This window comes from Chelonia mydas, chromosome 4 (genome assembly GCF_015237465.2).
Source record: "Chelonia mydas isolate rCheMyd1 chromosome 4, rCheMyd1.pri.v2, whole genome shotgun sequence".
NCBI classification, from domain to species: Eukaryota; Metazoa; Chordata; order Testudines; family Cheloniidae; genus Chelonia; species Chelonia mydas.
In genome coordinates this window covers 2191078-2214801 of record NC_057852.1, presented here as the reverse complement: position 1 = coordinate 2214801, position 23724 = coordinate 2191078, and the positions used below count along the sequence as shown (strand labels likewise).

Below are 23724 nucleotides of genomic sequence, written 5' to 3'. Positions count from 1 at the left end.
GTTTAGTATTTGCCCCATTCAGTGTGTGCATGCCGTACTCTGGCTGCGTGGTGCTGTCTGCACACCCTGGACAGGGCGCTAGGTCTGTCAGCAGTAACTGCTTGTGCGTCTGTGGTTGGGACGGCTTTTTTTCCTGCCGAATTTCATGATTATAACACGGTAAATGGCCGCGTCTACTCGCAGCTGGTCGCTCTGTTGCCATCATCAGCTGAGGACGTCTGTTGGACAGGAATAAGTGTCTGCGTTTAGTTTGTAAGTGCCTCTAATGTCCTTTTCACCATTCATAGAGCCATAGAAATGCTGGGCTAGAAGGGCCCTCAAGAGATCATCAAGTCCAGCCCCGATCTCAGGCAGCACCAAGTTAACCTAGACCATCCCTGACAGGTGTTTGTCCAACCTGTTCTTAAAAACCTCCAACGACGGGGATTCCACATCCTCTCTAGGCAACCTGTGTGACGAAGTGGGGTATTTTCATAATGTTAAAAGAAAAGGAGGACTTGTGGCACCTTAGAGACTAACCAATTTATTTGAGCATAAGCTTTCGTGAGCTACAGCTCACTTCATCGGTGCATAAAGTGTAAAGTACAGTGATCACTCTCCTTACAATGTATATTTTTTCATGGTCTGTGTGTATATATAAAATCTCCTCACTGTACTTTCCACTTTATGCATCCGATGAAGTGAGCTGTAGCTCACGAAAGCTTATGCTCAAATAAATTGGTTAGTTTCTAAGGTGCCACAAGTACTCCTTTTCTTTTTGCGAATACAGACTAACACGGCTGCTACTCTGAAACCTTTCCTAATGTTGCGTATGTATACTGTGTGCCTCAGTTTCCCCTATGTGCTGCATTTCTAACCAAGGTGTGGGGGGTGTTTATTGTTGCAGAGGACCAGGTGTGACTATAGGCACCAATTTCCAGATTTCCCGGGAGGTGCTCGACCCCCTGCTCTGTCCTAGGCCCCATCCCCACTCCACCCATTGCCCAGTGCCTCACCCCCACCCCACCTCTTCCCGCCCCTGCTCTGCTCCCTCCCATGAGAGTGCTCCATATTCAGCTGGTGCCTCCCCATAGTGGGGGGATACGAGCAAAAGGGCAGGTCACGTGTATGTCTCCCTGCGCCCAGCCCTGGGGCCACCACACTCTCCCTGCCTCACGTTACCTGCGGGGGGGGGCACTTTGTCCTCCCACTGCGCCTGCCCTCCTGGCACATTCTGCTGCTCCCCGGGAGCCCCTTTTTACGCCAACCCCTCCTGGTCGTTGCTCTGCAGCCCTGCCCAGCAGCTGCCTGAGTGAGCCTGGCTGGGGGGGAGGAGGCTTCCGCTCCCCGCCAGGCTCAGCTGCCAGGGACCCCAGCACCCGAGCCCGGGCAGGCAGCCGGAGTCACCTCCCCAGCCCTGCTCTCTCAGGCAGCAGCCGTGCAGGGCTGCAGAGCAGCGTCTCAGTGGCTGGAAGGGGCTGGTTCTGCCCCTTCCACTCCCCGCATCTGGGCCATGCCTCGGCCAGGCCCGTTCCTCCCCCAGCCTGCCACCAGACAGCTGATGGCAGCCAGCAGGAGGCACTGCGGGGGGCGGGGATGAGCTAATCGGTGGGGCCCAGTGCTGGGGGGGGTGGAGGGGTCTGCTAGTGGGTGCTCAGCACCCCCTATTTTTTTTTCTGTGGGTGCTCCAGGCCTCAGTCTAGCAGCCAGGACCCCAGACCATGGCCTGGACACTTTGTAACTTAGTAACTGATGACCTGAAGGCCCATCCCAACTTGGAGCCAGCCAGTTATGGTCGCCGGAGAGAACAAAGAGCTGCAGGAGAGTCCCCTGGAGACCCGTTTGCCCGGGGAAAGATGGAGGAGGGGCCTGGGAGGTGATACAGGGTGGAGGACACAGGAAGGAGGAGTCACTGCTGGGCTGGGAACAAAGAGCGGCCTGAGCCCACCTGGGTGGGGACAAGCCCAGCAGGACGGTGCTGAGAGTTTCTTGCTCAAGGCCCCTGAGAACTACCTGTGCCAGGTTCTGAGTACAATAAACCCTTCTGTTTTGCACGGGCGGGGAGTCACTGCAGTCCAGAGATGGGGGTTACGTTGCTTCCTCTGGGTGTGAAGCCTTCTCCAGGGGTCCAGGCCAAGTCGACTCACTGAGGCGAGGTCACAGAGAGGAAGGCATGCTGAAGGCTCAGAAGTGTGGTACTGGGAGGTGGAGGAGTCTCCCACTTAAGCCCCAAGCAGAGAGTACAGACAATACACTAAAGAGCGGTTCCTCCCACAGGCTGTCGAAGCTGAGAGAGCATTCGCCTGTGGGTCTGTGGCAACCTGTTGCACAGATTAACTATCCTTATAGAAAGTTTTTCCTAATGTCTAACCTAAATCTCCTTCACTGCAAAGTAAGCTGATTCCCCCTTCTCCTGTCTTCAGTGCAACTGGAGAACAGTTGATCACCATCCTCTCCCTACCCTTAACCTAATTTATATGAAGACTGTTATCAGGTCCCTCCCTCAGTATTCATTTCTCATGAATAAATATGTCCATTTTTTAACCTCCTGTCTTGCATATGACACCTTTGTTAATACACTGCAACATGATATTTGCCTTTTTCACAATAGCCTCACACTGTTGACGCATATTCAGTTTGTGGTCCGCTGGAACCCCAGCTCCTTTTCTGTAATATCGGTCCCTAGGCCGTTTACTGCATTTCATTTTGTCCTCCTGGCTGAAATATTTGCACTAATCAAGATAAATTCAGACCAATTCTCCAATTTGTCAAGATTGTTTGGAATTCTAATCCTGTCCTCAAAACTGCTAGCACCCCTTCCCAGCTTGGTGGTGCCCGCAGCATTTCTAAGTTATACTCTCCACTGCAGCCTCTAAATCATTAATGAAAACAGTGAAACCTGTCAGAGCCAGGACCGACCCTTGTAGGACCCCACTAGCAATGTTTTCCCAGTGTGAGAGTGAACCATTGATAAATACTGTGAGTCTTTAGTCATTTCATCTAGCCCTGAGCCATAAACAGTGTAGACCAACCTATGTGAGATACAGATGCAGCCGTGGGCTCCCATTCCTTCTGCTGCTGTCTCTGACCCGGGTATCCAATACAGGAAGGGAGTTTGTACCTTTACTCTGGCTAAGCAGAATAACCCCTTCCCTCCTGTAGCATCCCCTGGGTGGGTGTGGTCCCTGTAGGGCTGCCCCAATCCCCCTTCTTCACCCCGCTCAGTGGAACAGATACGGTTCCATTTACCCCAACTGAAAAGGAGAGTGGTCCTGGAGTTGGTGCTTTGGAGGTGCAAGGTGGAGCCAGCGCTGGTGTAGGATCTGCACAAAAACAGTGCTAGGCACTCTCCTGCTGGCTATAGCTGCAGAGAAACAAGCTTGTCCTCCCCAAGCCGGGTGGGGACTAGAGGCTGTTCTACAAACACTGCACCCCTCACCCCACCTTTACCCCACATGCTCCCCACTCCTTCAGTGACTTTACCCAGCGCAGTGGGGTCGGTTGCTGGGTTTTGCCAGCATAACCCACACAGAGTTTTAGGAAAGAATTGTTAGTGATCAGAACAGGGGGCCGGGAGCCAGGACTCCTGGATTCTGTTCCCATTTCTGGTGCTTCCACAGAAAATCAGTCGTTTTCCTCTCTTTGCGCCTTTATCCCCATCAATAAAATGGAGCCAACATTGCTCTAGAAGTGTTAGGGATTATTGTATTGTCATTGCCTGGGACAGCCCTCACTGAAAATGCCAAGGTTAGGGCAGGCTGCAAAAGGGAGCACAAAACTGGTGGTTAACACGGAGGTTAAACTCACTGTCAAGGTTCCTTCCCCACTCTGAACTCTAGGGTACAGATGTGGGGACCTGCATGAAAACATCCTAAGCTTACTTTTACCAGCTTAGGTTAAAACTTCCCCAAGGTACAAATTAATTTTACCCTTTGCCCTTGGATTTCCACTGCCACCACCAAACTTTATCTGGGTTTACTGGGAAACGTGGTTTGGACATGTCTTTCCCCCCAAAATCCTCCCAACCCTTGCACCCCACTTCCTGGGGAAGGTTTGGTAAAAATCCTCACCAATTTGCATAGGTGACCACAGACCCAAACCCTTGGATCTTAGAACAATGAAAAAGCATTCAGTTTTCTTACAAGAAGACTTTTAATAGAAGTAAAGGAATCACCTCTGTAAAATCAGGATGGTAGATACCTTACAGGGTAATTAGATTCAAAACATAGAGAATCTCTCTAGGCAAAACCTTAAGTTACAAAAAAGACACACAGACAGGAGTAGTCATTCTATTCAGCACAGTTCTTTTCTCAGCCATTTAAAGAAATCATAATCTAACACATACCTAGCTAGATTACTTACTAAAAGTTCTAAGACTCTATTCCTGTTCTGTCCCTGGCAAAAGCAGCATACAGACAGACACAGACCCTTTGTTTTTCTCCCTCCTCCCAGCTTTTGAAAGTATCTTGTCTCCTCATTGGTCATTTTGGTCAGGTGCCAGCGAGGTTACCTTTAGCTTCTTAACCCTTTACAGGTAAGAGGATTTTTCCTCTGGCCAGGAGGGATTTTAAAGGGGTTTACCCTTCCCTTTATATTTATGACACTCACTAACCAGTCATAAACTGTACTTTTCATCCCCCATACTGGTTATCGAGAAGCTGAAAAAAGAAATCACATTTTGTTTCAGTTGTCTGGCTCCCAATCAGCACCTAGGGCCAGTACAGTGAAAAGTTATTTAAAAACTCTGCTCGCTATACAGAATATTCTGCTGACCCCAAAGGGTCAGCCCCGTGCCAGCTCAATATTAGGTTCGATTTTACCCAGAATGCCACGCTGCCAGGCAATCCTTGAGTGTCTAAAACAAAGGGTTTATTATAAGGAAAAAAGAAGAGGGTTGTTAAACGATAAAGCACTCCGATACATACAGAAACTTCAAGGTCCATATATCAAGCTCTTAGCAGTATTGGTGAGTTCGCTGACTTGAAAATCCCTCTGGAACAGATCCTCAGCTTGGATGGGTCATTCAGTCCTTTGTTCAGAGCTTTGGCTTGTAGAAAAGTCACTCCAGAGATAAGGAGCAGGAATGACGACAAAATGGAGATGATGCAGTTACCCTTTCTATTCCTTTTCCAGGTGGCTTGTGCTTCCTGTGTCTCAAACACAAACTTACAGCGCACAGGCATGGAAAAGCCTTAGGGCTTGTCTATGCTGCCAAGTGAACGACAAAACGTTTGTTGTTCACTGGTGCTTAAAAAAGCCCCCCTGTGAAAGACAAAAGTTTTGTCACAGCAAGCAGCAGTGTGAATGTCACCTGTCAGCAGGAGCCCAGTCCTGTCGACAATGCAAACCCGCTCATAGGGGGTGGAAATTTTTTGTTGCCAACAGTGCCAACAGAAAAAGTTCACACTGCCAAAGTTTTAGTGACAGGGCCGTGTCGCTAAAAGCTGGGGAGTGTAGACAAAGCCTTAGAGTCCCCTGTCCATAGACATGGCCCTACAAGTCCTGCTGAGTCATAAGGTGTAGTCCCTGGCCTTTCAGTGGGTTCATTGTACAGCTGATGATCCTCGATGGGCCATTGAACCGGCCAGGCAGTGCTGATGCCAGTCTGTGTAGGGGTGTCACCCAGAAACCCAGCACAAGTTTGGAAACACAGATATACCCTACATATCTATAATGCACACTACAAAGGTGATACAAACGTATCAACAAGATGATCATACTTGGCTAATGTCACAGAGTCCCCCGGCGATGCTCTGGAACTGCTCCCCATGAAGCCAGTCAGGACTCTGGGGAAGTCTCCTCTTGGGGAGCAGCCTGTCCTCAGGACACAAAGCTCACACAGCTTCCACCTTCCTGGCTCTGACCTCGGAGCCTTCAGCCTCCTCTGCCCCTCCCTGCGCTTCCCACAGCGAGTCCACCCAGGCAGGCTCCTGGGGAAGCCAGAGGGTCCTGCCCCCCAACTCCGCAGTCAGACGGGACTCTCAGCCAGCCAGTAAAACAGAAGGTTTATTAGACGACAGGAACATGGTCTAAAACAGAGCTTGTAGGTGAAGAGAACAGGACCCCTCAGCTGGGTCCATTTTGGGGGCGGGGGGGGGGGCAGTGAACCAGACAACCACGTCTGCACTTCACTCCATGTCTCCAGCCAGCCGCAAACTGAAACTCCCTCCAGCCCCTCCTCCTCTGGGCTTTGTCCCTGTCCCCGGCCAGGAGGGCACCTGATTCCTTTGTTCTCCAACCCTTTAGCTCTCACCTCGCAGGGGGGAAGGGCCAGGCCATCAGTGGCCAGGAAACAGGGTGTCGGCCATTCTCTGTGTCCAGACCCCTGCACACACCTGCCCTCTAGGGCTCTGTAATGATCATACGCCCTTACCCCACCCCCTAGATACTTAAGAACTGCCTAGGGGAAACTGAGGCACCCCCACACGATTCAGAGGAAACATTAAGAACAGTCCCACTTTGTCACAGCTAATCATAACATTTTCACAGATACCTCACATGGCATATCTCGCACAATTCATCGCAATTTTATAATACTGGTATCAACAATATGATAAAGTGCCTCCCACATTCCACAGCATCACAGTGCCCCCCCTCCGCCAGGTTAGCCCTAAAGGAGGTAATCTCCGTATAGGCCTTGATGGACAGGCCTGGGTTCTTCTGGATCCTGCCTCCAGCTCAGCAGGGTGCAACTTCCTTATTTTCTTCCCATGTGAATTTATTTGGCAGTGCCTCCACCCCGTGCCCCTTCCTGGCAGGGTCATTAGGGCAGCGTAGGAGGAAAATTCTAACACCAGGGTAGAATCACAGAATCTCAGGGTTGGAAGGGACCTCAGGAGGTCACCTAGTCCAACCCCCTGCTCAAAGCAGGACCAATCCCCAACTAAATCATCCCAGCCAGGGCTTTGTCAAGCCAGACCTTAAAAACTTCCAAGGAAGGAGATTCCACCACCTCCCTAGGTAAAGCATTCCAGTGTTTCACCACCCTCCTCATGAAAAAGTTTTTCCTAATATCCAAACTAAACCTCCCCCACTGCAACTTGAGACCATTACTCCTTGTTCTGTCATCTGCTACCATTGAGAACAGTCTAGATCCATCCTCTTTGGAACCCCCTTTCAGGTAGTTGAAAGCAGCTATCAAATCCCCCCTCATTCTTCTCTTCTGCAGACTAAACAATCCCAGTTCCCTCAGTCTCTCCTCATGTGTTCCAGTCCCTCACTTACCTGCCAGATATTTGGAGGCTCCCAAGAAATAACACACACGCACACAATTCAACACAGTAATTCTAGGAAACAGGAGGTAAACACTATTCGCAGGGGCGTCCGTGCCCATGCTGACAATACAGTGAATTTCCCTGATACGGCAAATGTAAAGGAGTGTCGGGTTGGTGCGGCACCTTGTGGGGCCCGTGGTGAGCTGTGGCCACGCTCTCTCCTGGGCGGCTGCTCGCAGTGTGGCTGGCGGGGCTCGGCGCTGCACGCGGCACAGGGCGCTGAGCCCCCCGCAGGTCTGCAGGCAGCAGGAACAGTCTCTGCTCCGATCCCGGGAAGCCGCCCGCAGCCTCGGGGCTCCCTGCTCCACCAAAGCTCCGCAGGCCCCGGCAGCTTCCTGGCAGCAGCGGCCGGACCAGCCGGGGCCTGGGAGAGACCGGGGGGCCATAGGTGCCCATGTGAGACAACGCCCCAAAGCTGGGACGGTCCCGCCACTGTCCCGGCAGCGGGTCACCCTGCAGCACCGCCTGGGAGGGACAGCGCCCCCCCCACGCAGCCGCCCCCCCCCCCACAGAGTGCCCCCCCGTAACCGGGCCCCTCTCCCCAGACAGTGTCCCCCCCACGCAGCCAGGCCCCCCCTCCCCAGAGAGCGCCCCCCGGTAACCAGGCCCCCCTCCCCAGACAGTGCCCCCCCCCGCAACCGGGTCCCCCCAGACAGCACCCCCAGCAGCCGGGCCCCCCCTCCCCAGACAGCACCCCCCCACGCAACCGGGCCCCCCCTCCCCAGACAGAGCCCCCCCGCAGCCGGCCCCCCCCAGACAGCGCCCCCCGCAGCCGGGCCCCCTCCCCAGACAGAGCACCCCCCGCACACAGCTAGGCCCCCCTCCCCAGAGAGCGCCCCCCCGTAACCGGCCTCCCCCCGAGACAGCGCCCCCCCCCCCCCCAGCCGGGCCTCCCCACCCCACCCCAGAGAGCGCCCCCCCCGCAGCTGAGCCGGCCCCGCCCCGGGGCATCATGGGAGTTGTAGTCCTCGGGGCCGGGGCCGCCCAGGCGCTCCCCAGCGGGACACTCCGGTGAGGCCGGAGGCCCCGCGAGCGAGGGGCGGGGCCGGGCGGAGCGAATCGCTGCAGCCCCCGGCGCCAAATCCCCCGTTTCCCCCCGGCTCAGACTTTCGCTTCCCCTCGCCCGCCCGCCCGGGTCTGCCCAGCGACCGGTGACGGCCCCGGGCCTCCGCGTCGCGATTGGCGGGATGCTCCCCCCCAGCCAATCCCGGCAGGCCGGAGGCTGCTGCGGGAGGAGCTGGCTCCGCCCCCCGCGGCGTTCTCGGGTCCCGGGGCCGCGTCCGGCCGCGCTGCGGGGGGTCCGGGCATGACCCTGGCGCTGCGCCTCCTGCTGCTGCTGCTGGGGGCTGCAGCCCCGCCGGGGGCCCGATCCCGTGAGTATCGGGGGGGGACCCCGGGCCGGGGGGCGGGGGGGGGGGAGCTGGGGGTCAGGGGGCAGCCAGGCTGGGGGGGTGTCGGGGGGTGGGGGGAGCTGGGTGCCGGGGGGGGGCAGCCGGGCCGGGGGGGGTGTCGGGGGGTAGCCGGGCCGGGGGGTGGTGCGGGGCGGGGTGCAGGGAGCTGGGGGTCAGGGGGCAGCCGGGCCGGGTGGGGGGTGCTGGGGGGTGCAGGGAGCTGGGTGCCGGGGGGGGGCGGTTCTGGGCTCTGCGTTCAGAGGTGTCGGGAGACCCCCCCCCGCGCCCCCCCCGGCACTGAGCGGCCGCTGACAGGGATCAGTGACGTTGCTATAGTGACCGGGGGGGGGGGGGGTCCTGGCCCCCTTGTGCTCGGCGCTGCCGGGGGCTGTGGGGACAATGTGCCGTGGGGGGCTGAGCGCCCCTGACCCGAGCGGTGACCCCGGCATCTCCCGCCGACCGCCCCCAGCCGGGGGTGCAGCCCCGCTCGGACCGGCACCCATGGGTGCTGCACCCGCCGACAAGCCCCTCGCGGCCCCGTGCGGCTCCCGGGATGTGGGGCATCCCCAGGGCCAGGCGCTGCCCAGGCTGGGTCCCTGCCGCGTCTCCGGGCTGGGCGGCCGAGTCCTGTGGGCAGAGCTGGGCTGAGGGTTAGCGGAGGGAGTAAACTGACCCCCCAGATAGACCAGGATGAAATGAAGGAAAAAGGCTTCTTGGGTCTCTCCGACCTTTAATGGCTCCCAGACTGTTCCTCACGCCGGGTTTCACCCCAGGGCCCGGGACTCCCGAGTGCGGCTTGTCCTTGGCTCCGTCCAGCTGGGCTCCGTCAGCACCAGTCCGACCCCAGGGTCAGTGATGGGATGTGTCTGTAATGGAGACAAGTCTAATTAGAGGTGTCAGCTTAGGGGGGGGATGTGTCTGGTCTCTGGCGGTGAGCCCAGGGCAAGGGGAGAGTTTGGAGCCGACTTAAGGTAAACAGAAAAAAGCCATTCTTAAACTGGAAAAGGAGTGTCCACAGAGCCTCTTGCACTGATTTAACTAAACCAGTTTAACTCACACCTTAATTTAAACTGGTGTGAATGTGTGTAGAGAAGGCCAAGGTGTTAACAATGAAGTTTAAACAGGTGGAATAAACATGGGGTCTACATGCAGTGTTTGTACCACTTCTACACAATTTGAAAGCATCATAGCTAAGGGCTTGTCTACACTGGCAATTCACAGTGCAGCAAGTTAGAGCGCTGTAAAGCGCCAGTGTAGACAGGCTTCCAGTGCTCGGAGCTATTCTCCTCGTCGACCTGGTTTGCCAGGAGCGCTGGGAGAGCTCTCTTCCCAGTGCTTGCAGGTGCCCACACGGTCAGGTCAAAACTCTGCCGTGGGAACGCTCCTGCGGGCAGCACTTGGAACTGTCTAGTGTAGACTTAGCCTAAATCACCACTTGGGCTATGTCTACACTGCTCACCTGACAGCTGTAAGGCACTCGGTGTCGCCACTGTTTGTCGGCAGGAGAGAGCTCTCCCCCTGACAAAATAAAACCAGTCCCAAGGAGGGGTGATCGTTTTGTCGACAAAGCTTCTCCTCCTTCCAAAAGCCCACACTTAACCCCAAGGGCCTCCACCTGCCCCGTCCTTTGTTCTTGTTCTCGGCAAACACTGTCCCCTGGCCTCCTCCTCAGCCCTTTGTTTTCCAGCTGGTCACAACTGGCCTTCCTGCAGAGGATGGGTCTCGTTAGTCGCTAGGTTCCAAATGTCCAGGCAGTCCCCATAGGCATGGGGCCCAGACCCCAGACAGCCAAGCGTCAGTCACACCTGGATCTCTGCAGAGTAAACAACCTTTTCCCCCACCTCTTTAACCGTGCAGCTCATAGGGGAAACTGAGGCACACACATTACAAATCAAGGGGAGAGGTGATTGGTGGGTGACGCTGAGAAACCAAGGGATGGTCGAAAAAGGGGAATCCACACCGGAGAGCTCAGAGCAGGGCTTGGTGAACCCAAGTCCAGTGCATGGCCCTTTCGGAAAGTGGGGGAGCTGACCCAGGGCAGCCAGGTGAATGCAAAGGGGAGGGGAGGAGATAAAGAGCAGAGGGTCAGATGGGCCATATTGGAAGCCGAAGTTACGGAGGACGAGTGTGGGAAGCTGAGGAAAGGAAGGGAGAGCCGGGGTGGGGATCACAGAGGGTGACTGAGGGGAGGAGCGGGGTGGATGGTCGACAACAGCAGTGTGGAGAGAAGAAAGGAGAGAAGTTAGGTGCAGGGCCCTGCAAAAGAAGAGGTGGAGTGAGGAGGGGAGAGGGAGGGGCTGGAAGCAGCAGACGAGTGGGGAGCAGAGGCCGCTGCAGGGCAGTGTCAGAGGCAGGGAGCCAGGTCTCTGAGAGGCAGGAGCGGGATCAGACTCTGATCCATGGTGTCGCTGCTGCTCCCGTCACTACAGTGTCCAAGGGCTAGAGTCGTAAAGGGGCTAAGGTGCCTAAATCCCAGAATCAGGCCCCCCTGGGGTTCACAGAGTTCCCCCTGGCTGCTGCCGAGCCCTGTAGGTGCCTGAACACACTTGGCACCTTTGTGCAGTAACAGTTCTCGGGATCTGTGTTCCTGCCTCTGGGCCTGTGCCCTGCAGCTTCCCGCTAGGAGCCCGGACGCCTGAGCCCCAGCGCGATGCATGGACCGAGGGATGACAGGTGTCCTCCACCTAACTTGTCTGGGGGCCCGATGCGGAGGGTGTGCTCAGGCCGCTTGCTGGATCGGACTCGCACATGAGATCACACAACAGTGTGGGAGGAGCCAAGTGGTTTGGGCATCGCCTGGGGGGTGGGAGACTCCTGGTTCCAGGCCCCCTCTGCCTGCGGGGGAGACTGGTTTTAAGCAGGCCTCTGGCACCTCACAGGGTGCCCTAGCCCCTGAGCTGTGGGGCGCTCTGCTGTGGGGCCCCCTCCATCGCTCCTGTGGGAGCCATTTCTTTGGGGAGAACTAGAACTGGACGAGAGAGCAGGGGCGTGAGAACAGCTCTGTGCGTAGCCGGGTGTTTGGAGCCCTCACCCGGGAGGTGAGAGATCCCGGGTCCAGTCCCTCTGCTCCCCTGACTATTTAATTAGTTAGCCAGGGAGGAGCAGCGTCAGCAGCCCTGCTCGCCGGATCCGGCGTCTGATTGTGACTGAAGGGGAGTGAAATGGACAGTGGCTGGTGCTGGCAGGAGGGACGCAGAGCGTTCGGCAGCCGGAGGAGCTGGGGGGAAGAAAAGGGGAGAGCTCTGTCCCCGTTAGATCCGTCTGTTCTTCAGCTCATACATAAGCCAGGGCAGGGCTGTCCCTGTTGTGTGTGTCCAGTACCCAGCACGGGGGCGGGGGGGCTCTGGTCTGTAACTGGCCATTAGGAACTCTGGAACAAGGCCCCGATCCTGCAGACGCTGTGTGTCACGTTACTGAGGTGAGGGAAGGCTCCAGGGGGCTGTGAGAGTGAGTGAGAGTCCATACTGCGAGTCTGCAGGATCTGAAACTAAATAACCCATGAGACACTGAGAAATTAACGGGATCAAATAAGTCACCAGCGTGCGTCAGCCTGTCCCCCCACCTCCTCAGGTCCTGACGCCCCCCCCAGACGTGTGCGTAACTCCCCAGAGTTGTGTCTGACGTCAGTGGGACACTCACATGGGTGAAGGGATCAGGGATTCAGTCTCTGCATCATCAGGCACTTTGGGAGCTGTCGTCCTTCCCCATCCCCTTTGGCCCTGATCCTGCCTGTGGATCTGTGGGGCTGGGGGATCAGCCTGTGAACTCTGTGGGGCAGGGCCTGTGCAGTGACTGGCACAACAAAGGGCCCGATCCCTACAGGGGACCTGGTGTGCAGCCACAGCATGAATAAGTTAAGACCAAAGCAGACTGTGAAGAGTTACAAAGGGGATTACAGTGTACGAGAAGCTGGAGATGAGTCAGCGGTGTGCCCTTGTTGCCAAGAAGGCTAACTGCATATTGGGCAGTATAAGTAGGAGCATTGCCAGCAGATCGAGGGAAATGATTATTCCCCTCTATTCAGCACTGGTGAGGCCACATCTGGAGTATTGCTTCCAGTTTTGGGCCCCCCACTGCAGAAGGGATATGGACAAGTTGGAAAGACTCCGGTGGAGGGCAACGAAAATGATTAGGGGCCTGGAGCACATGACTTCTGAGAAGTTGCTGAGCGAACCAGTTTTATTTAGTGTGCAGAAGAGACGGGTGAGGCGGGATTTGATAGCAGCCCCAACTACCTGACGGGGGGTACCACAGAGGATGGAGCTCGACTGGTCTCAGTGGTGGCAGATGACAGAACAAGGAGCAATGGTCTCAAGTTGTGGTGGGGGACATCTAGGTTGGATATTAGGAAATACTATTTCACTAGGAGGGTGGTGAAGCACTGGAACGGGTTACCTGGGGAGCTGGTGGAATCTCCATCCTTAGAGATTTTTAAAGCCCGTCTTGACAAAGTCCTGGCTGGGATGATTTAGTTGGGGTTGGTCCTTCTTTGAGCAGGGCGTTGGACTAGGTGACCTACTGAGGTCTCTTCCAACCCTGATCTTCTATGATTCTATGGTCTTACAAAACTGGTTGACTGGGCAACAAAACGGAAAGTGAAATTCAGTGTGAATAAATGCAAAGTAATGTACACTGGAAAACATAATCTCAACTATACATATAAAGTGACGGGGTCTAAATTAGCTGTTACCACTCGAGAGATCTTGGAGTCATTGTGGATAGTTCTCTGAAAACATGCACTCAATGTGCAGTTTCAGAGGGGTAGCCGTGTTTGTTTGTTTCAGCAAAAACAGCGAGGGGTCCTGTGGCACCTTCAAAACTAACAAATTTATTTGGGCATAAGCTTTCGTGGGCTGGAACCCACTTTGTCAGATGCATACACGAAAGCTTATGCTCAAATAAATGCGTTAGTCTTTAAGGTGCCACAGGACTGCTTGTTTTTTCAATGTGCAGTGGCAATCAAACAAGCTAACAGAATGTTGGGAATCATAAGGAACGGGATTGAGAATAAGACAGAAAATGTCATATCGCCTCTTTATAGATCCATGGGGCGCCCATATCTTGAATACTGCGTGCAGATGTGGTCGCCCCATCTGAAAAAGGATCTACTGGAATTGGAAAAGGTACAGAAAAGAGCAACAAACATGATTAGGGGTATGGAATGGCTGCTACATGAGGAGAGATTAATAAGACTGGAACTTTTCAGAGTGGAAAAGAGACAGCTAAGGGGGATATGATGAAAGTCTACAAAATCAAGACTAAAGCTATGTTTTTTTCACAGAGGTCGCGGAAGTCACGGAATCTGTGACTTCCAGCAAACTCCATGACTTCAGCCTGTGGCGGCTGGAAGCTGTTGGGTCCCCCTGCCACCTGTAGCAGCCAGGAGCGGTGAGGGGGCTCCGTGGACTATGGGCGGACCAACCGCTTCCAGTTGCAGTGGGCAGCAGGGGGACCCCGGACCTCTGAGTGGCCTGCAGTTGCCTAGCCCCTGCAGGTGGTGTGTGGGTCACGCAGCTGAGCACCCCGTTTTGCCATGGATATTTTTAGTAAAAGTCCGGGACAGGTCACAGGCATCAAAGAAAAGATCATGGAAGCCCGTGACCTATCTGTGACTTTTACTAAAAATATCCATGACAAAATCATCGTCTTCATCATGGCTGGTATGGAGAAAGTGAATACTGAAGTGTTATTTACCCCTTCCTGTCACACAAGAACTAGGGGTCACCCACGGAAATTAATAGGTAGCAGGTCTAAAACAAATAAAAGGAAGTATTTCTGCACACAGTCAACCAGTGGAACTCCTTGCCAGAGGATGTTGTGAAGGTCAAGACTATAACATGATTCAAAAAAGAACTAGCTAAATTCATGGGGGACAGGTCCGTCAGTGGCTATTAGCCAGGATGGGTGGGGACAGTGTCCCTAACCTCTGTTTGCTAGAAGCTGGGAATGGGCAACAGGAGATGGATCACTTGATGATGACCTGTTCTGCTCATTCCCTCTGGGTCACCTGGCATTGGCCACTGTCGGTAGACAGGATACTGGGCTAGATGGACCTTTGGTCTGACCCAGTCTGGCCGTTCTTATGTTCTGAATAAGTTATAGTAAATTGTGTGCACAGCCATTGTCCTGGCTCCCACCTGTAGCTTGGACACATCCCCCTGCCCACCTTGCCTCCCCCAGCAGCAGCTCCTGCATCTCCCATCCCCCAGTCCTCCTGCCCCACCCTCTCCTATAACACCCCCTTCCATTTCCCCACACCGCACTCCAGCCCCTCCTCCTGGGCCCCCTTTCCTTCTTCACACTCCCCTGTACCCCCAATACACTCTCCCCATATACTCCCCTCCTCCTCACACATGCACCAGCCGCCCTGTACCTCCCCACCCCTTCCCCTCCTCACTCCCCTTCCAGCCCTGCCTCCATTTCTCCTTTTACCCCACCGTCTCTTGCTCCCTGGTCAGGCGGGTCTGTGAGCCCTTTCCCAGGTCTCCCTCCCACAGGAGCGCTCCTGAGGGCTGGCATCGCCTCTTGATTATTGCCAGGGGCTCCCTGGCAGGGTCTGGTTGGGTCTGACTCTCCCCTCCCCCAATTTCCCCCCCTAGGCCTGCACTCCAGGCGTGTATTGGACACAGTGGTGTCGGAGCCCGGCCCAGGGCTGCCCTGGTACAGCCGTGTTGTGTACGTGGACGATCAGGTCATCTACGTCTACACCAGCGGGATGCAGAGGGCGGAGCCTCGCACAGCGTGGATGGCGGAGAACGAGGGTCCGGAGTTCTGGGACGAGAGGACCTGGTGGGCACAGCGCCACCAGAAATGGTTCAAAGCAAGTCTGAACACACTGGGTCAGCTCTACAACCAGAGTGAGGGTGAGTGCGGGACACGACCTGACCTAGGGACACAGGGACATGGGGTGTGGGGGCACAGTTGATGTAAACAGGCTGAATGGACACAGGGATGCGTGCTGGAGATGGGGGGAAGGGACAGCCCCCAGGGGCATTTTCTCTCAGGAGTCAGTGTGAATGTGGGGGACAAACGGACATGGGGGGGGGGGGGGGGCTGCAGGATGGAGGGTTCATGCGAAAGCCATTTTTTGACACCCTCCAAAGTGGGACTCTCATACTGTCCCCTCCTCAAACACCCCAGACTTGTGCTACCAGTCCCACTTGCAGCTGCCTCTGCTGCCCTTAGGGGGACCCCCCGCCCCTCATGTGTGGTCATTTCCTGGGCACAGTGGCAGATGTGAAAATGCCGGAAGTTCCCATCAGACCCAGCTAGTCTGACCTCCTGGTCACACAGGCCAGAGAATGGCACCCAGCGATTCCTGCATGGAGGGATTTGTTCCTCCCGACTACGACAGTGACGCTGTCAGACCCTAGAGCTAGACGTCTGAGACGTCTTGTCTCATTTCCCAGACACCGAGTGATGGGGAATCCCAGTATCGACAGCCCCAAGTGTTGAGACATCACAAGTCAGGCCCCCAAAATCCTGAGTTTGGCTTAAATGTCGTGAGTATTTTGGGAATAATATTGGAGCTTATTTTTATTTGCCCTCTGCTTTGAGCCTTTAGGGGACACATTTCCGGGGTTTTCCCTGCTCCTAGAAGGACTAGAAGTTACTGCTGTAAGAAAAGAGAGCTGAGACGCTCCTCTAATCCCATGAGTCCAGGAACTGGGGATTTAATAAAACCACCCGCTATCATGAGACACACAGTGAAGTCACAAGAGCAGGCAGTGCTGCATTCACCCAGCCCTGGGGAGAAGCTGCTCACCGATGAGCCTCCTTCATTGTTCGCTTTGTCTTATTTCCAGAGTGAGTTTATCGAAGGTCAGATTCCTCTTCACTCCGCAGAGTGAGGGTCTGACATTGACTTGGGCTGGAGAGTTAGTGAGAGAATCAGCCCCTGCAACGTGCAGAGACTCCCGGGCTTCCTTACTCCTGGCAGCACAAACCCCAGCCCGTGTCCCCTGGTTGGAGCCCCCAGAGTCAGGCAGGTTCCCCTGCACACTATTGATAGATGTGTAAAGAGCCGTTCTTCCTGCTCAGTCCCTGATGTGCGAGGCTGTAGCCACCTGGCCAGGCCCCCATCGTGCTGTCTCACTTAGCATGGGGATGATCCATAAGCGTTCAGTGCCTGGCGCTGCTGAACTGTCCCTGGCAGGTGAGGGTCTCCCTGATGTAATTGCTCTGCCCTTCCTGACAGGGGACTGGCGAATGAAAATCCCTGATTCCCCCGTGTCAGTGGTACTGGCCTGTGACATTGGTCCTCACCCAGGAGTGTCCGCAGCCCCTCCTGGTACCCTCCCCCCAATCCCTCCTGGCTCCCAGCACTGAGACAGCAGCGATGAGAACTAATTCCCATCCTGTCCTGGACACCTGGGTTCCTGGTGGCCCTACCCCAGAACTAAGCGACAGGGCGGAGGGTTGCCAAGTGTCTGCCCCCCAGCGCGCCCCCTCTGTAGCTAGTTTAACCCTCTCCTGACTAGTCTCGCCCCTTGGTCCCCTGCTGCTGAGCCTGTCCAGCCTGACCTGCTCACACGGACACTGGTCTCCCCAGTGCTGAGAGAGGGGCTCCACTCGCCCACCCCTAACCCTGCACTGGGGAGTTGCTGTTCTGTCCCCGCTACCCCTCCCCGATCACTGTCCCGAATGCCCCCTCCTCCCCCCATTTACCCCCTCCTCGCAGTCCTGGGGCTGCCAGCTCGCCGGAGACTGTCCTGAGTCCTGCATCTTGGCCACCAACAGTGTTCCCCTCTCTAGCTGTGTCTGCCCCCAACACGCACATGGGGGAATTCGGGGTCTAGTCCCTCTGAGATCCCATTAGTGCAGCACAGAGGAGAAGAGGGGTGGGTGGGGCTGCCTGACCCACCCCACTCCTCTCAGGTGCCTGGCTTGGGATCTCTGCATGTTCTGTGACCAGCCGCCCTGCACCTCTCAAGATTCTCAGTGGTTTTCTCGTTGTTACTCCATCCCTTTTCCCCTCCGTTGTTTTTTCACCTTTTGACTTTAGTTGTTTGGTGTAAATAGTTAGTTGGACTCTCGTAGCAGAGTTTCTTCTGCTCCTGAAACTGGGCATGTCTCGATCTCCGGGCTTTAAACCCGGTGCCTCCTGCAGCAAGCCCATGCCTTTGAGCGACCGGCACTCTAGCTGTCTAAAGTGCATGGATGAGACTCCTCTTGCGGATCGTGGTCAGCTCTGCCATCAGTTCAGTGCAGGGGAGTGCGACCTGTGTCTGGCCACTCCTCTGCCCCTGCTCCGCAGGCGTTACCGTCGACTCCGCCCTGTTCACAGGCTCTGTGGAGTCCAGTACCCGGCCAGCCGCCGGCACTGGAGGGGCAGTGAGGCACCAGCAGGGTTGCCGTACCGTCCATCCCGGAGGCATTTGTTGTGGCCAGGGACTGGCTGGCATGTTCGCTACCACCATTGCTGGCAGTACAAGAGTTGGTGCCAGCAGTGGGGAAGCAGAAGGGAGCATGATGCCCCGAGCTCCCGTCTGGTACCAGGCCCCTTGCTCTCTGCTTATGTCGAAGCAGGTTTCCCCATCTCGGCCCGATCCCTGGATCCTCAGCACCGTCCCTTGGAGCCGACGGGTACCACACCCCCCTCGTCCCCACAAGATGACTCATCATCCAAGTTGGAGTTTGAATCTTGTAGCCAGCCAAGGGACTGGTACCAGTACCCCAGCAATCAGCCATATGCAATGGTGGATCCCGGGGTGGGGGTTCCTCCGAGCTCCTGGCCCAGTGGGCAATGGCCCATGCAGATACAGTGGCCTTTTTGAAACCTCTGGGGTTTTCCTCCGCTGCCTGGCCCACTGTCTAGGTGCTCCTACTCAGTGGTGTCTAAGAGAAGGATTCCTCTGTCACACTGAACAGCAGCTGATCCCGACTACGATATTGAGCCAGGCACAGACTCTCAGAACCTGGAGCTACGGGATCCAGTTGGTGCAGAAGGAGAGGAGGAAGGTCCCACGCTGGTGCAGGCTGCCTCCTCCTCCTCCCCAGAAGAGGCAGGGATGGGTGTTTCCCCTCCCCAGGACACTTCAAGGCTCACCAGAAGTTATTGAAGAAGGTGGCCTTGAACTTAGGGGGAGGTAGTTAAAAAGTCTTCCAACATCCCGGTCAACATCTGGGCTGCAGTGGCCTCATCGAAGGTAGCTCTGCCTCTCAGTGAGGCTATCATGGGTCCAATTAAAACTCTGTGGCAGACCCCTTCCTCACTGCCCGCCATGTCAAAGAAGGCAGATAGGAAGTACTCTGTCTCCACCAAAGGGTAGGAGTACGTATGGTCCCATCCTCCTCCTGGATCCTTGGTGGGCTCGGAAGCCAATGAGAGGGAAAGGCCAGGGTTGTAAGGCCCAAGTCAAAAGAGTCAAAAAAGCAGAACCATTTTTGTAGGAAAATGTATTCTGCCAATGGACTATAGCTCCAGCCAACAGGCCCTGCTGGGCAGATATGACTTTCACTCCATGTTGAAATGTAAAGACTCGCTTCCCCAAGAGTCCACAGGCAGGAGATTGTTGCTCTGGTGGAAGGGAAAGCAGTGGCCAGGGCTTCCCTACAAGCCACCCTTGACACAGCGGACGTGACAGCCGGGGCTATCGCGTCAGCAGTGCCCATGCAAAGGGGCTCCTCGCTTCAGTCCTCTGGCCTACAGATCTTCCGTTTGAAAGGACTTCGCTCTTCTCAGAGTGGATGGATGGCAAACTTCACAGCCTGAAGGCCTCCAGAGCCACACTCAAGTCCTTGAATCTCCCTGCCCCGGTGCCTTCGAGGAAACATTTCAAGCTCTAACAGCCTGCCCGCTTCCCAGGCCTGCCACCTTGTCAGGGCCTGTTCAAAAAGCAGAACAGAAGTTATAGGCGCAGACAGCCCCCGCATCTGCCTCAGCCTCGCTGCCTGGTCCTCCCAGATAATCAGTTCCCATACCAGATCCTGCCCCCCTTTTGTTTTTTGGTCCATCTCTCCTGCTTCAGTTCAGCAGGTCCCTTATCACCACAGATCATTGGGTGCTGAGTACGATGGAGGAGGGTTATACATTTCAGTTCGTTTCCATGCCTCCCTCCTACCCTCCAACCCTGTTCCTCTTCAGGAACCCTTCTCATGAGCAACTTTTAGCCCAGGAGGTGCAAGGTCTTCTCTGAGTAGGATCCATGGAGGAGGTGCCCCGGAACTTAAGAGGGACAGGGTTTCACTCCTGTTATTCCTGTGATGGGTTCGGTCACAGAGATCCCCTTGGGACTGTCACTGATATGCTGAAATCATCTCTGAGGCAGTTTTCCCTGCCAGCTTGGGTATTCCAGAACCCTGTCTTGTTGAGCCAGACATGCTAGCCTGTTTACACAGACCCAGGGTCTGGGTCACGCCCCCAAAGCTGCAGGCTTTAGCTGAAAACTGCTCAGAAGATTACCTGTCTCCAGTGCCCAGACACCCAGTTCCCAATGGGATCCAAACCCCAGATAAATCTGTTTTACTCTGTATAATGCTAATACAGGGTAAATTTATAAATTGTCCGTCTCCTATAACACGGATAGAGACATACGCACAGCTTTTCGCTCCCCCAGGTATTAATCACCTACTCTGGGTTTATTAATAAACAAAAGTGATTTTATTAAGTATAAAAGGTAGGATTTAAGTGATTTCAAGTAATGACAGAACAAAGTAAGTCATAGAGCAAAATGAAACAACACACACAGGTCTAAGCCTAATACAGTAAGAAACTGATTACAGGGAATATCTCACCCTCAAAGATGTTCCAATAAGTTTATTTCACAGACTGGACTCTCTCCTAGTCTGGGCCCAATCCTTTCCCCTGGTACAGTCTTTGTTTGATCCAGCAGACATCTTAGGTGATAAGCAGGGGTTTCTCATGACTGGCACCCCCTTTTATAACTTTGGCACAAGGTGGGAATCTTTTGTCTCTCTGGGTCCCCGCCCCTCCTGCTAAATGGAAAAGTACCAGATTTAAGATGGATTTCACGACTGGGTGACATGGTCACCTGTCTCTGAGACCTCTAGTCTCCATTCCTCCTGGGTTGTCCCCCACGTACACAGGAAGGCTTTCAGGTAAATAAACCATTTACCGTCAATTGTCCTAATCAGTTGGAGCCATCAAGTTCCTAATGCCCCATTGACGGCCCTCACCTGGTGTGATTGCAACAGTGATACAAGTTTATATCTGATTTCCCCAACTCCAGACATAGAAATAATACATGAAAACAAATAGGATGAACACACTCAGTAGATTACAAGCTTTCTAATGACATCATACAAGAGCCCTTTTGCCTAAAGCATATTCCAGGTACATCATATTCACATTCATAAGCATATTTCCATAAAGCACATGGAGTGCAACGTCACAGTTCATTAATCCTGAGTGTCAAAGGGGGTCTCTGACCCATTCTAGCCCTGCAACACCTCAAAGGCTGATGTTGTGCATTGTCTCCCTGGCCTCCATCATTCCTTCCCTGGATCCAGGGGATGGGTACGCCGCCCTCGATTTGAAAGATGCCTATTTCCATATCTCTATTTTCTGAGACCACAGAAGGTTTCTCAGGATCGTTGTGAACCAGACTCGTTACCAGTTCATCATCATCTCATTCGGCCTATCAGCAGCCAAATGGGTGTTTATGAAATGCATAGTTCTAGCGGCAGCCTTCCTGAGAAGGTGAAGGGTACAGGTGTATCCGTATCTCAGTGACTGGCTGGTCAAGGGCCAGTCCAAATCCCAGGTAAAAGCCAGCATCCACCTTGTACAAGCAACCTTTCGAGCACTGGGCCTGCTGATAAACGAGCAGAAGTCAACACTCATCCCAATTCAGAGGATAGAGTTTATCGAAGCGGTGCTCGATTCTAGCCACGCCAGGGCCTTCCTCCCAGAAGCCCACTTCCAGTCAGTGTCGTCACAGGTCAAGGCCCACTCAGGCTGTTGGGTCACGTGGCCGCATGCATATATGTGGTGTGGTATGCGAGGTTGCACCTCAGACCCCTTCAGGCTTGGCTGGCCTCAGTGTACCGGCCAAACTGCCATCATTTGGACTCGGTGCTCACAGTGACTACCCCAGTCCTTGCCCCTCTTGACTAGTGGAGAGATCCCTGGTTGGTAGGCTTGGGCGTTCCCTTCGTCAGGCCCCAACCCTCAGTATCCATAATGTTAGATGCATCCAAGCTCGGTGGGGGCCCATCTCGGGCACCTCAGGACACAAGGTCAGTGGTCCCAGCAGGAACTCTTGCTACGGATGAACATCAGAGAGCTTGGGGCGGTCCGCCTAGCACGTCAGGTGTTCTTACCCCCCATCGCAAGCAAGGTGGTGCGAGTTCTTACAGAGAATATGGCAGCCATGTTTTACATGGACAGACAGAGAGCGGCCCGCTCTTCTCCCCCCGTGTCAGGAGGCCATTTGCTTGTGGGAGTTCTGCATAAAGCACTCGATCCACCTCGAAGCTTCTCACCTTTCGGGAGCCCAGAACGAGCTGGCAGATCAGCTCTTCTCACCGCGAATGGTCCCTGTGCCCTGACATAGCACGGGCCAGTTTCCAGTGGTGGGGTACTCCACTCGTAGACCTGTTCATGACCAAACAGAACAGGAAATGTCAGCAGTTCTGCTGTCTGCATGACTGCAACCCGGGCTCGCTCCCAGATGCCTTCTTACTCCCTTGGAGAAAGCACCTGTTCTGCGCCTTCCCCCCATTCCTTTTGTGCACAAGGTCTTGCTGAAGGTCAAGGGCGAAGGTTATTCTCATAGCCTCAGCCTGGCCACGTCAGCACTAGTCTGGCTTATTTCTAGACCTGTCAGTAGCAACTCCAATGCCACTCCCTCCCCTTCTGGACCTGATCTCGCAAGATCACGGCCAAATGCTCCATCTGCCTGACGGCTCCATGGTGAAGCCTGCAGAACTGGCCTGTTTGGAGCAGGTCTGCTAGGTCTTGCTAGGCAGTAGGAAACCATCTACCAGAGCAACTTACCTCCCCGAGTGGAAGCGTTTCTCCATTTGGTCGACCCAGCAAGGCCTCTCACCGGGGTGCCAGAACCTCCCTATGAGTGGGGGGGCCACCAGGGCTGAAACTGTGACTCCTCCTCTTCCCCTGACACCCTCCCCCCCGGCTCCAGCTCTTCTCCTGAGGCTCTGCCCCCCTTCCCCCTGCTGCTGAAGTGGCAGGGCCATGGCCCCTCGGTCCCCCTGTTCCGGCACCCCTGCCTCTCACCGGCTGAGTCATCTCTCAGATGAAGCAGATGCTCCAGAACAGTCTGGGAACAGCCAGGTCGAGCGATTCCATCTGTTAAGGTGCACCTAGCCGCCACCTCTGCATTCTACCCCCAGGTGGGTGGGTGGTCAGTTTTTTCACATGAAATGTCCCTTCACTTCCTGAAAGGCTTTGAAAGGCTTTACCCGCAAATCTGGGAACCCGTCTGTGATAAATGAGGGTGGGTAGCACCCTTATGTAACTCCCCAACCATTCAGTTGGCCTTAGAATCCTCCTTAGCAGCTGTACCCTAATTGCCTTACCTTTGAAGGGTTAAGAGGTAAACTTCAAATGAGTTGGCACCTGACCAGGGGAACCAATAAGGAAGCTGTACCCTCTCAAATTGGGAAAGACTGCTGGGTGTGTGGGTCTTTTGTTTTCTCGGCTGCAGAAGGACAGGGCAGCAGTCATGCTGTAAAAAGCTCTGGGCCAGGTATGAAAAGTCATCTGGATCATACCTAGAAACTACTCATTTGGAACCACAGATATGGAAGTAGAACAGGAAATGTTCAGGTAGACGCAATTAGGCTTGTCTCTTTTTATGGCTTGTGGATTCCTCTGTGCTAACCCCAGGTGCTTTTGTTTTGTTGTAACTTTTAAGCTGGACCCCAAGAAAGCTACTCTTGGTGATTAATCCTTGCGGTTGCTCGTTTAAGATCTAGCAATAACCTAACTTTCCCAAAGGGGTTTTCTTTCTTTCTTTTTTTAAATAAAATTTCCTTTTTTTAAGAACACGATTGGATTTCTGTGTCTTATGAGGTCAAGAGGTTGTGCATATATGATCAGCTGATACAACAGCTGGGTTCCCCTTTTCTTTTGTTTCCTTTCTCGGCTTCCCTGA

At 54.6% G+C, this 23724-nt stretch overlaps 1 protein-coding gene across 15 annotated transcripts in view; it reads left to right on the top strand.

The window, feature by feature from the left end:
* Positions 1-8465: 8465 nt before the first annotated feature.
* The window catches only part of LOC119566027 (class I histocompatibility antigen, F10 alpha chain), a 67992-nt gene continuing 52733 nt past the window's right edge, over positions 8466-23724 (top strand). For 12 of the 15 annotated variants that reach the window (XM_043545697.1, XM_037896496.2, XM_043545696.1 and 9 more), the window contains exons 1-2: positions 8466-8626; positions 15244-15507. In XM_043545697.1, the coding sequence (XP_043401632.1) occupies positions 8560-8626; positions 15244-15507 (331 nt within the window). In that variant the 5' untranslated portion in view covers positions 8466-8559. Of the gene's footprint in view, positions 8627-15243; positions 15508-16053; positions 16147-23724 lie in introns of those variants that run through there. The other 3 variants (XM_043545699.1, XM_043545698.1, XM_043545700.1) reach the window with 3 other exon arrangements.